General features: G+C 42.6%; 1 protein-coding gene across 3 annotated transcripts in view; it reads right to left on the bottom strand.

Annotated features, from left to right (window-relative positions):
* The window catches only part of GPD2 (glycerol-3-phosphate dehydrogenase 2), a 516322-nt gene that overhangs the window by 98187 nt on the left and 404906 nt on the right, over nucleotides 1-13229 (bottom strand). For all 3 annotated transcript variants that reach the window (XM_029605520.1, XM_029605522.1, XM_029605521.1), the window contains 2 exons: nucleotides 10584-10718; nucleotides 10225-10400 (listed from right to left, as the gene is read on the bottom strand). In XM_029605520.1, the coding sequence (XP_029461380.1) occupies nucleotides 10225-10400; nucleotides 10584-10718 (311 nt within the window). The remainder of the gene's footprint in view (nucleotides 1-10224; nucleotides 10401-10583; nucleotides 10719-13229) is intronic.

Below are 13229 nucleotides of genomic sequence, written 5' to 3'. Positions count from 1 at the left end.
GGAGAGAGTCTGCTTACCCACAGATTGACCCAATCTGATAGAAGCAAAGGAAACAAACAATTGAGTACTTTGCCTGTGGGCAGCTGTACGGTCTAGGTAGAATGCTAGAGCCTGTTTGCAGTCGAGGGTATGCAGAGCTTGCTCTCCTAGATTGAAATGGGGCCTGGGAAAGAAGGTGGATAGTATAATGGATTGATTAATGTGAAACTCCGATACTACCTTAGGCAAGAACTTCGGGTGAGTGTGGAGTACTGCCCGGTCATGCAGAAGTTTTGTGTAAGGCGGATAGGTAACTAGGGCCTGTAACTCACTAAATCTGCAGGCAGATGTTATTGCCAGAAGAAAAGTCACTTTCCATGTGAGAAAGCAAAGATCACAGGATTGGAGAGGTGGTTTCATGAGCCGACCTAAAACCAGATTAAAGACCCAAGAAGGGGCCGGAGGGCGCAGTGGAGGCTTGATGTGGAGGAAGCCCTTTAGAAAACGTGTTACAAGGGGTTGTATTGAAATAGGAACATCCCCGACACCTTTATGGAAGGCGGCCACTGCACTGACATGCATTCTGATGGAGAAAGTTTTTAGGCCTGATTCTGACAAGTGCCAGAGATAGTCTAGCAACTTCGTGGTGAAACAGGTAAAGGGATCAAGGGATTGAGAAGAACACCATGATTTAAACCTGTTCCATTTGTAAAGATAAGATTTTCTTGTGGAAGGCTTCCGTGAAGCAATCAGGACACGGGAAACTGGCTCCAAAAGGTTGAGAGGCTGCAGGATTAACCTTTCAACATCCAGGCCGTCAGGGACAAGGCCTGAAGATTGGGGTAGCATAGGCATCCATTGTTCTGTGCGATCAGAAGCGGGTCCTTCCCCAGGGGAACGTGCCTGTGAATGGAGAGGTCCTGAAGAATCGGAAACCACACTTGACGTGGCCAGTGAGGTGCTATCAGGATCATGCTTCCCTTGTCCTAACGTAGCTTCACTAGAGTCTTCGAGAGAAGTGGAGGGAATGCATATAGGAGACCGGCTTCCCTATATGGGAGGGAGAACACATCTCTTGGCTGTGAGTGTTGGCTGTGAGTGAGAGAGCAATAGTTCTCTACTTTGCGGTTTTGAGGTGACGCAAAGATGTCTATGTGAGGGTAACCCCAACGTTGGAATATTGAGTCCGCTACTGTGGGGTTGAGAGACCACTCGTGTGGTTGAAAGGTGCGACTCAGCTTGTCTGCCAACACATTGTCCACTCCCGGCAAGTAGGTGGCCCTGAGGTACATCGAGTGGGAGAGAGCCTCCACCCATATCTGTGCAGCTTCCTGACACAGGAGGCAGGAGCCTGTTTCTCCTTGTTTGTTGATGTACCACATGGCCACCTGGTTGTCCATTTGAATCAGGATGACCTGGTTGGAGAGGCGATCCTGAAATACTCTGAGAGCGTATCTGATTGCTCGTAGCTCCAGGAAATTGATCTGGTGTTTGGCTTCCTCTGGAGACCAGGACCCTTGAGTTTGTAAATTGGCAACGTGTGCTCCCCAGCCAATGTTGGAGGCATCTATTGTAAGGGTTATTTGAGGATCTGGAGCTTGAAAAGGAAGGCCTTGAAGGAGACTGGCCTGATTCTTCCACCAAGCTAGAGATAGACGAAGTGGGTTGGTTATGTGGACAACAGCTGATAGTGGTTGAGATGACTGAATCCACTGTGACCTTAGAGTCCACTGCAGGATCCTCATGGTGAGATGAGCCATTGGAGTGACATATACTGAGGACACCATGTGTCCTAGCAGGACTAGAAAGTGACATGCAGTGGAGCGTTGTCGAGACTGCAGCTGATGGGCGAGAGAGGAGATGATGAGAGCTTGTTCTCAAGGAAGAAATGCCTTTGCCTTGAGGGTGTCCAAGTCTGCTCCTATGAATGACAGGGTTTGTGATGGGACCAAGCTGGGCTTTGGATAATTGATGAGAAACCCTAGAGAGATCAGGGTGTGCAAGGTGAGACGTAGGGACGTCAGAACAGCTTGCTGTGTGGGAGCCCTGGATCAACCAATCGTCGAGGTAGGGGTAGACGTGGATACCTTGAGTTCTGAGGAATGCTGATACTACTACGAGGCACTTGGTAAAGACTCGTGGAGCAGAGGCTAGGCCGAATGGTAGTACTCGATATTGATTGTGCTTTAGGCCTATGAGGAATCGCAGAAATTTGCGATGAGACGGAGTTATTGCGATATGTGCGTAAGCGTCCTGGAGGTCTAGAGAGCAGAGCCAGTCTCCCCTTTGTAGAAGGGGGAGGAGGGAACCCAAGGTCACCATCTTGAACTTTTCCCTTTGTAGGAACTTGTTTAAGGCCCGAAGATCTAGTATCGGGCGAACGCCACCTGACTTTTTTTGGGATTAGAAAATACCGAGAGTAGAATCCGAGGCCCTGTTGGGAGTAGGGCACTGGTTCTATTGCTCTGGACTGGAGGAGGAGGGAAATCTCCTGTTCCAGGAGCGGTGAATGGTCTGATGTTCCCCACGTCAGCCAAGGTGGGGAGTCCGGTGGAATGGCAAGAAAGTTGAGATGATAACCTTGAGTTATTATGGTGAGAACCCACTGTTTGTGGTGACTGAGTGCCAGATGTGGCTGAAGTGGCACAATCGGCCTCCCATTGGAACATGCCTTAGTGGAGTCTGAATGCTGCTCTCTAGAAAAAAGTCAAAAACCAGATGCTGGACTTGGTTGAGGAGTTGTTTGTGGCTTTTGCCTGCGAGGTTGCCTGGACTGGCCTTTCTGGTTAGGCTTAGTAGAGCGACCTTTGGACGGAGGAGGATAAGATTTCCTTTGGCGGTAAAAGGATTTCTTGGGCTCCTTTCTGAATGTTTGCTTAGCAGGATATTCAGAAGGTATCAAGGAGAGTTGGCAAAGAGTTTCATGGTGATCATTGAGTTGTGCCACTGCCTTTTGTATTTGCTCACCAAAAATATTATCTCCAGTGCAAGGCAAATCTATCCTGGACTTCAGGCCGTAGGTCCAGCAGATCTTATCTCATGCTTGCCCGCTTCTAAACCCTTTTGAGCTAGGACGTGCAATTGGTCTTGAGACTGTTGAGGTAGGGGCTCAGCAAAGTCCTGTATTTGTTTAAAGAGGACCCTGTTGTACTGGGTCATATAAAGTTGATAGGATGCGATGTGGGATATAAGCATTGCCCCTTGAAAGATACGGTGACCTATAGCATCCAGGAATTTTTTTCCTTTCCTGGAGGATAGGAAGAATGAGGCTTGGATCTTCGGGTTTTCTTTTGGGCTGAATCAACAACCACTGAATGGTGGTCCAATTGGGACTTCTGGAAACCAGGAGTTGACTGGACTAGGTATGAAGTCTCAGCTTTCCGATTGTCTGGTACCACAGAACCAGGATGTTCCCAATTTCTTTTCAGAAGATCCAGGAGGACATCATGGCTGGGAATAGATGTTAGTTCTTTAGGAGCATCATATTTGTTGTATGCTTCTCCATTGTTACTATTATGTACTGTTATTATGTGCTCAGTTATCTGTCTCCTCTACTCCATTTTTCCAGCTACCTATGCTTCCAAGTTTTAGCCTCCTTGTTGATTGTAACTTTGCTCCTTCTGTTAAATGATTATTGATTATTTATTTACTGATAAGTTCCTCCCTGTTTTATGTAAACCGATTTGATATGGCTATTACCATGAAGGTCGGTATAGAAAAATGTTAAATAAATAAATAAATATAAATTGAAGCAGCTCCATCATCTGATGTCTATCATCTTGTTCTGTCTGAAGTTGAAATGGAACCACTTCAACCACTTCAACCATTTCCTTCACAAAATTAATGAGGGACAAATCCTCTGGCGGAGAACGCTTCCTGCTTTCAGCAGGAGAGGGTGGCGATGGCAAGTCATTGGTATCCTGGGATGAATCATCAGTCCAGGTATCGTAGGGATCATCTCCAGCACCCCCAGTATCCTTGGAGGGACGAAAAATTGGTATACCTGAAGGGCCCAAGCAAGGCATCGAAGGTGTCACTGGTGGTACCGATGGTGGCACAGAGGGCATCAATGGACAGGTCGGTGGCACCAATGGAAACAAAGATGCAATCGGTGAAACCGATCTAGGCATTGGAAGGACTCCTGATGGCAGAAGGAACAGTGTTTCTCCTTCTTCTGTCGATGAAAGAGGAATTTGAGAGGAAGGCACCGGGTCCATTGGAGTCATCGGAGGAAAATCAGCGACCAGCACTTCCATTCTCATGAGTAACTGTGCTAGTGTTGCTGGAATGGGATCGGTTACCGGTTCAGGCATCAGTACCTTGAAGCCTTGCATCGCTCCTCCGATGGCCTCCTGAATCATCTGATCCAGTTCCTCCTGGAAACCTGGAGCATGGATCCCGATGCCGGAGGAGGCGGCATAGCCGGAGGGACCACCGTTGGAGGTGGAATCGCGGCTCCTATCACCGGTCCCGGTGAAGGTTGCCTCGGTGACCCTGAACCAGATAGGGATGGTGCCTTTTCTGGATGGGCTTTCTTCAATGGCGGTTCAGATGATGACGATGTCGAGGCCTTGCCTGCGTCGACAGTCTGAGACCTGCAATGTCGATGCCGATGCTTTTCTCGACGGTCACCTCTGTCCTTTTCATGAGGGGGAAACAAAGGGTGTTGATGGCCATGGAGTCGTCAATGCTGGTCGGACACTGGCCGGTGCCCGATGATGGTGCGACGTAGACTGTGTCTGTTCAGACGTCGATGCTATGGATGGCGTCAGGATTTTTGACCGAAAGAGAAGTTCTATTTTCTCCAGTCTAGCCTTGCGACCTTTAGGTGTCATGAGGGCACATTTGGTGCAAGTAAGGACATCATGCTCGCTACCCAGACACATTGAACATACCTGGTGAGGGTCAGTAATGGACACTGTGCGGGTGCAGTCCGGGCATCGACGTAACCCTGACGCCATGGCCTGTGAAAAAATTTAGACACGGTGCGGTCGATGGCCAGTAGGCCACGAGGGCCAAACTCAACGGGAATCGACCGGAATTGGGTAAAAAAAACTTACCGGACCACCGCGGACGTAAAAATGAAAGAGGGGGACCCCTGTGGGGTAGAAAGTTGAATAGTAATTCCGTGAGGAAATTTCCTGTCAGGAATCTCTGTGGAGCTCCTTAACCCGAGTGGTTACTGCTGCGCGGAAAAAAGAAGACTGAAGGGGGACCCCTGCTGGTTGCAGGGCTTGTGCCATCCTGTGCATGCCCAGTAGGTGCCAGTCAAAGTTCTAGAAACTTTGACAAAAGTGTTCCGTGATTGGGCTCCATCCTGTGATGTCACCCATATGTGAGGACTACCATCCTGCTTGACCTGTGAGAATATATGTTTCTTCTCCCTCCCCACCTCATTTCTGGTTCGTTTTGTTGTACAATTCTAGTCTAATTCTCACATCCTGTTTATTTTTTGTTGTTGGTTATACTGAAGCATTTCTCCCCCCAAAAAAATTTGAAAAGAAAAAAATAAATACAAATTTCTCTTTCCACCCCATTTCTTTTCTGGTTCTCTACCTGACTGTTTTGTTTTACATCTCTAGGATGCCAGCCTAGTTCTCCCACCCGTCTCATGTTGTGGCTATACTAGGGCATGTTGTCCCTAGAATCCCTTACTCAGAAGGAAGAAATGCAGGTATAAAAAAAAAAGATGCACAAGAAAAAATGTTTTAAAGTTCTGAATGTGGTAAAGCCTTCAGTAGGTAGAGAACACTAATGCAAATCCAGAAATCAACAAAGACTGTATTCAGCTTCAAATTTTGAGAAAAGCTTTCTTAGGGCAAACCTCACAAATTATTAGGAAAGTCACACTGATGAAAGACCATTTATTTGGTTTTATTGTGGCAACACTTTCAATTGGAAAACAAATTTCACGATAAATCCAAAATTCCACCCAGCAGAAAAATCAATTTCAAGTAGGGGATGTAATAAAAGTCTATACCTCAAGTGTGATACTGATGACAGATCATTCTCTTGTATTAAATCTGACAAGTGGCAAGTGCTTCAACAAGAAGTCATTCTGCCTTTATCCTACACTGCAGAGGTATTTCTTTCAATCAGATTTGCTGCCATACCCAGATTTTGCACCTTGAGGGTCTTGATGTCTCTCTGCCTTGCTGTCATACCAAAGACTCTCACCTTGGGTGTTCTTGCCATTCTGGAGGGCTACTTTGCACCTCTCCCACTACTTTTTGTGCTTTGTGTTTGGGTTCTTGTGGCCTGGTTTGGCCTCTGTTGGAAACAGGATGCTGGGCTTGATGGACCCTTGGTCTGACCCAGCATGGCAATTTCTTATGTTCTTATGACCTTTTATCAGTGTCTTGGGGTTTTTCTTGCCATCTTTTCTGCTTCATTTCCCCTTCATGGTGCCTTAGGATGTTGAATCCACTCTTGGTGTCAACTTTGCCTTTCCTGCTGCCTTAAAGGGTTCATGCCACTGTTTGATGGTGCCCTCTTTTGAAGTCTTAGAGTGTTCTCCCCTCTCTTGCTGCTTCTTTGCTCTTCTGATGGCGTCTTGAACTTCTGCCATCCTTTTGCCCCTTTATGGAGTCTTAGGCTATGTATGCTACTTTTGACAGTCTTGATGCATGGCATGCTTTTACCTTCTGATCATGTCTACCCACCAGTTTTATTAAAATTAATGAGAACACCCCAATTTTGGAGCCCAAAATAGGCTGTAGTGCTTCCTCCATATACTTTAATGGTAAACAAATGAATGAATGAATGAATACATAAAGTGAATGACAAATGTTTTTGTTTCAAATTACTGACGAAATGGTGTCTGACGAAAATTTTTTTGTTTCAAATTACTGACGAAATGGTGTCTGACGAAATGAATAAATGAATTAAAATTAAACTTTTTCCTCTGAAAACCCCTGTTTACTTACACCTTCTGAAAAATTCTAAATTTTAAAGGCAAGCCTTCCCTTTGCAAAAACCATGTTGACTCTCCCCCATTATACCTTGACTATGTATATGGCCAATAATTTTGTCTAAGAACAGTTTCTACCATTTTGTCCGGCACAGACATTAGGCTCACTGTTCTACAGTTTCTTGAATCACTTCTAAAGCCCTTTTTAAAAATCGGTGCTACATTGGCCATCCTCCAGTTTCCATGTATCGTGACTGTGTTAAATGATAGGTTGCAAATTACAAGAAACAGGTCTTCAGAACTCTAGGAGAATAACATCTAGTCCCAGTGATGTTAAACTTTAATCTGTCAGTCATATTTATTATATACTCCAGTTTCACAGTGATTTTTAGTTGGTGTTGTCATCATTAAAATATGTTTCTTGTGTAGGTATCACCAAATCAAAAAAGTAGTACCACCGGTCAATTAATAAATGTTAGAATATATGCCAAATATATATATGTGGGCCCCTCACTCTAAGGGTCTGTATACTGACACAGACTCGTATATGGTATGGGGTCACCTTACTTTAATTGATGTAGATGCGCTACTCGGTGGAGAAGTAGTTTGTGTGAAGGGGGATTTAAACCCTTGATGATGACATTTCCTGTCACGGGGTATAAAAGGCTCACTGTCTGAGAGACGCCATTTCAAGCGGGAACGCGGCCCGAAGTGGCCGGCGCGGGAAATTGAAGAACATAACAGCCATGAAAGAAAGAGGATGAAAAGTGCATCATTCGATATGGGAAACTTTATTGAGAGATAGATACTGAAGGAAATCCCCTGAAGCAGGACCCCTGGTTCGAAACACGTGCGTGTCGGGACGTTAAACTTGGAATAGATGAGTATCAATCCTCCTGTATCTTTGTAAGAATTGACTGGGTCTGAAGAATTTTTAATATATATAAAGAAAAATATCAAAAAAATATGATGTTCAAAATTAAAGTAAGGTGACCCCATACCATATACGAGTCTGTGTCACTATACAGACCCTTAGAGTGAGGGGCCCACATATATATATTTGGCATATATTCTAACATTTATTAATTGACCGGTGGTACTACTTTTTTGATTTGGTGGTTTACACATTTTGGTACACTGGAATACAGTGGTGTGTGGGTAAAAAGTTGTGATTAATCTTGTGTAGGTATGACAGCAGCATCCTCCTTAGTAAAGACAGAGGCAAAGAATTCATTTCGTTTTTCTATTTCCTTGTCCTCCCTGAGCACCCCTTAGCCTTCTAGTGCCCAACTGACTCCCTTACAAACTTTTTGTTTCAAATGAACTCGAAAAAGTTTTTTTTATTTATTTATATATTTATAGCCCATAGTATCCATGGTTCTATATGGACCACAAAACAAATATTCATAAAATGAGAAACAAACTGAACCAATAAAACAACAATGTTCAAATTCTCTCTTAGCATATTTAATAACTTTTTTTTATATCTAACTTGCCAGTGCTTATGCTCATCCCTATTTTCCTCATTTCAGTCTGCTTTCCCATTTGGCTTTAATTGCCTTTCACCTCACTATTAAAACACATCAGCAGCCATTTGGCTTTCCGGCTACCTTTATTAATGCATAGAATACATTTTATTTGGGCTTCAAGGATGACAATTTTAAATAATGTCCATGGCTCCTGAAAGTTTATATCTTGTAAATTGTTCCTTTTAGTTTTTTTTCTAACAGATTTTGTCATTTTATCATAATCTCCCTTTTTATAGTGAAATGCTACTGCAGTAGTTTTCCTTAGTATTTGCACTTCAGTGATGTCAAATTTAATTACAATATGATTACTGTTGTCAAGCAGATCCGCCACCTTTATTTCTTGCACCAGGTCCTACATTCTACTGAGAACTAAATCTAAGGTGGTTCCCCCCCAGTTGGTTTCACAATCAACTGCTGCATGAAGCACTCACTGACATCAAGAAACTTCACCTCCCTTGCATTTCCTGATGTGCCATTTACCTAATCCATACTTGAGTAGCTGAAGTTTCCCCATTATTATTGTATTGCTCATTTTACTAGCCAGTCTAATCTCTATTAAAATTTTATTTATTTATTTAACATTTTATATACCGGTATTCATGTAAAAAATTACATACCACTTTGGTTTACAGTATAACAACAACAAGCATGTAAGAATGCTTTACCTTAAACAAGGGATAAAATAACTTGGAGCGATGGAACTGGGATCAAAGAAATGAATAAATAATAGGCTCTTTCGTGGAGCCAGTAAGAATGCTTTACATTAAACAAGGGATACAATTTTACAGTCTGTTTCCTTATCCTAGCCAGGTGGGTAGTAATATATCTCCACTACTAAACACTTCTCTTTTACATAACACAAAGAGATTAAAACTGAACCTGGATTGACTGCTTTGAGAAAGGAGAAGGAATGGCACACAGTAGATAATCCTTCAACTAGATGTTTACACTTATTCTCAAAGAGCACGATATTCAAAATGGATTTAGCTGAATAAGTCTGAATTATCCAGTTAAGTTTTGCAACTGAATAACCGGCTACAGTCAATGGTTGCTACTTAGGGCCTCATTTTCCAAGCCGCTCACATGCGATACCAGGATGGGGGCGGAGTCGACCCCGGAAGAGGATGAGTCAGGGCGTCACCTGGGCTGACTCTGCGCTGACACTGCGGACAGCGAAAAGGTAGGTGCCTTTTCGCTGCATATTTTGCTCCCAATAGCTTCACCTCCTATGGTGGTGCTATTGGGTGCGAAACCGGCAGTGATCGCACCACGACGGTGCGATAGCTGCCGGCTAGTGCAGGCCCGCCCCCCCGCCCCTCATCTTCTAAAGTATCGCAGGCCTGCGATACTTTAGAAAATGAGGCCCTTAGCCAGGAAAGTCACTTACACAGTTAATTAGCTTGGGGGCAGGGAATGGGCAGATAAGGGAGGGATTGAGTTAACCAGATAACTTATCTGGCTAACTCTGGTCAGCCCCATACACCTATCCTAAAGTTAACCGGATAAACGTATCTGGCTAATTTTAGGATATATAAAACTAGTTGGCTGGGTAAGTTTTACCAGCTAGCTAGCAGAGCCGCACAGTGGCTGAATATGGACCCCATAACCACTACTTCATACCACATATTTAACAGCAATGAAAACTTTAGACATGCAAAACTAGGATGGATAGATTTGAGAACTAATATATGTGTTGAGGGTTAAAGGCGGGGAGAGGAGCAACATCAAAACAGAAAGGAAAAACCATAGTAAAACAAAATCAAGAGGTCTCTCAGACCTTGTACTATGGTAAATATAGCTGTTTACCTCGCTTTCAAGTCCATAATCCTGAACCAGCCTGATGTATAGGGTAGGTGTCCAATCCTTACCACCCTCCAGGATAAGACCTACTGTCTTACTTGATCCTGCTTTTAGATTATGAGTCTTTATAGCAACATCCAGAGTTTGTTCTGCCATTGAACGATATGTTGTCCATTTTCCTCCTGCAGGCAAGTTTTATATAGACACAAACATCTGTATAAAATTGTAAAACTTGTCACAATTTTTAAATTGGGAATTTCAGAATTAAACACTTGGAAACACTGTAGTAATATATATAAAACTCTAAAATATTGTTTACTTAAACAAACTGAATGTAAATAATGTTAGTTAAAACTTTCTAGTACCTGCTATAGTAACAAGGCCACTTTTGCTGACATGAACAACATGATTTCGAGAAATTGACTGGGTATCTTTTGAATTTGGATCTGTAACAAGAGGACGAATTCCACTCCAAGCAGCCAGGACATCACCTCGTCTCACTGTCATTGAGAAAAACACGGATGGAATTACAAAGGCTAACTTTGTCAGTGTCAAATGACTGAAGATGAGTCCAGTCTGATACAGATTTTTAAATGCATGCTGAAAATTCACTTCACATACTTACAAAGCATAACAACAGGATTTTTTTTTTTTTAAGTATGGCTGTAAAAGTGGTTGCAAGGCATGGTTACATTGTAGTTAAGCATGTCTCCAATAACACGTTTGCCAGTTATTCATGCAGTACACACGAGCTTGACAAACAGAATCTGAAGTATGGGCAGGAAGAGAAAAATAGTATAGAAGGAAATCACATCTTTCCAGACTTCTTCATCCTATATCTGATCAAAAGCTTGAATATATTTTTTAGTCAATGAAGATCAGCCCTTTCCACCCCATTACCAAGTTACAGAAGCAACTTGAGTTTTTGCTGATAAGGATGGAGGTTTGTCTTAGTTTAAGGAAAAAAAATCACACTATCTTCCATCTACATAAATCCTGAGGTAAAGTGGAAAATGTTTACTGAAACAAAAATTGTTCCTCCTGCCCTCAGATTCAAACACTTATATATTCAATAGATGCTATAATAATGACCATCATAATAGGCATCAAGTTATGTAATCGCACTTCGTACTCAGCCTTATTTATAATCATAGATCATATTGTAACTATAGTTCATATTCCTTTGTCTAAATGCATGTCACGTGACCACTTCCTGCTAAACGCCGGTAATTAAAAAAAAAAAGTTGACCAAACATATATTATGGTTGTCCCTGAAGAACTATCATAGTTTGAAACACGGACCTGCGTTGGACGTAGATTAGCAGCGGGTTTTTCATCATGGCAACTTGTTATATTTTATGACGTCTCTTGACGTTTTGAAAGACTTTAAAGAATGAAAGATAAGACCCTTTTTGTGGCTTTACTTCGGTAAAAGATAAGTGATAAATGTGGAGATGAATTATATAAACTTATGGATTTTAAATGCATAGAAAATAAAAAAAGAAGATGACATTTATATAAAGGAATTGGACAGCAATTTAAAAATGCGTTAAAAAAATTAAAATCTATAAAATTAATAGAATAGCAGCAAAACTATTCTTTTCATCGTAATATTAATCTAGCAGTGTGACAGAAAAAATTTATGAACTTTAAGAAAAGTTTAGATTGCTTTATAAATCTATCACCTGTTTACACCAGTACTGTGTAAACAGTACTGGTGTATATAATCTACTAAAGTCCTAAGCATTGGAAGCAAGTACTATATAAAAACAAAATGAGAAGAGTTCATTTCATTTCAGACATTATGAAGGGAGGGTAGGTCCTGAAAGCTAGTGTCAAGCTGTATTTATTTGCTAACCTTACCAATAAAGATCTAACTGCAATAGAATACTATTGTAAAGTTTAATTATGCTCAAGAAATGTAAAATATTGTTATACACAGGTCAAAGAATGGTACAATATAAGTAAGCAGTATCCTGTCTACGTCTCTGTCATGAGACGTAGACAGGAAATCCAAATATAATATATACAGAGAAACATACACAAATTTTATAAGAAGGCTTTTTCAAGCTTCACATTCTAAAAAAGCTTAAACCCATGCTCAAGATTTCCGTACAGTCCTACAAGCGACACTACTCACAAAATCGGATTACTGCAATTCCTTACTCCTAGGCCTCCCTTACACTACCATCAAACCCCTCCAAATGTTGCGGAATGCCATGGCAAGAATCCTGACTAATACCTGTAAAGCTGATCACATTACCCCCATTCTTAAGGAATTGCACTGGCTCCCCATCCCAGCCCGTAGTATACATAAAACCCTTACAATCATTCACAAATCCCTTTACAACCATAATCTCTCCTGGCTTGATGATGCTCCCCACTTCTGCTCATCTGACCGGCCATCTAGATCAGTTCATCAAGGAACCCTCAACACCCCTTCCCTCAAAACTGCACAACTTACATCCACCAGGGAACGAGCCATCTCCATAGCAGGCCCATCCCTCTGGAATTCTATGCCCCTCGAGCTTAGATTGGAAGTCTGCACAAAAAAATTCAAAAAAGGTTTGAAGACTTGGCTCTTCAAACAAGCATATCCAGACCTGAACCCCTCCTAGCCTCTCTCCTTCCTTGCCCGTCCTCCGTCCTCTATATAGTTCCATTCTCTTTCTGTTTTTCTGGGTTTCATTTCTATGATTGCTTCATTTCTATGCTTGCTTTCTGGGTTTCATTTCTATGATTGTTTCATTTCTATGATTGCTTCCCCTTGTCCCTCCTCCCCCCCTCCCACTCTGCTCCTCCCCCCCTTGCCCCCGCCTCAGCTCTGTAATTTTCTCATTTACTACGCCCCCTTCCCCCCCCCCAGTAACCCCGCCTTTCTTTGAGTGCTGTTTCCTTACTACATTGTACACAGTGCTAACTTTCAGGCCGATACAGTACAGTGCGCTCCGACGGAGCGCACTGTTAACCTGCTCTTGGACGCGTGTTTTTCCTTACCCCTTATTCAGTAA

Source organism: Rhinatrema bivittatum, chromosome 6 (assembly GCF_901001135.1).
Source record: "Rhinatrema bivittatum chromosome 6, aRhiBiv1.1, whole genome shotgun sequence".
Classification (NCBI taxonomy): domain Eukaryota; kingdom Metazoa; phylum Chordata; class Amphibia; order Gymnophiona; family Rhinatrematidae; genus Rhinatrema; species Rhinatrema bivittatum.
Note: the sequence above shows the minus strand (reverse complement) of the source record. Positions and strands in the feature narration are given on the sequence as shown.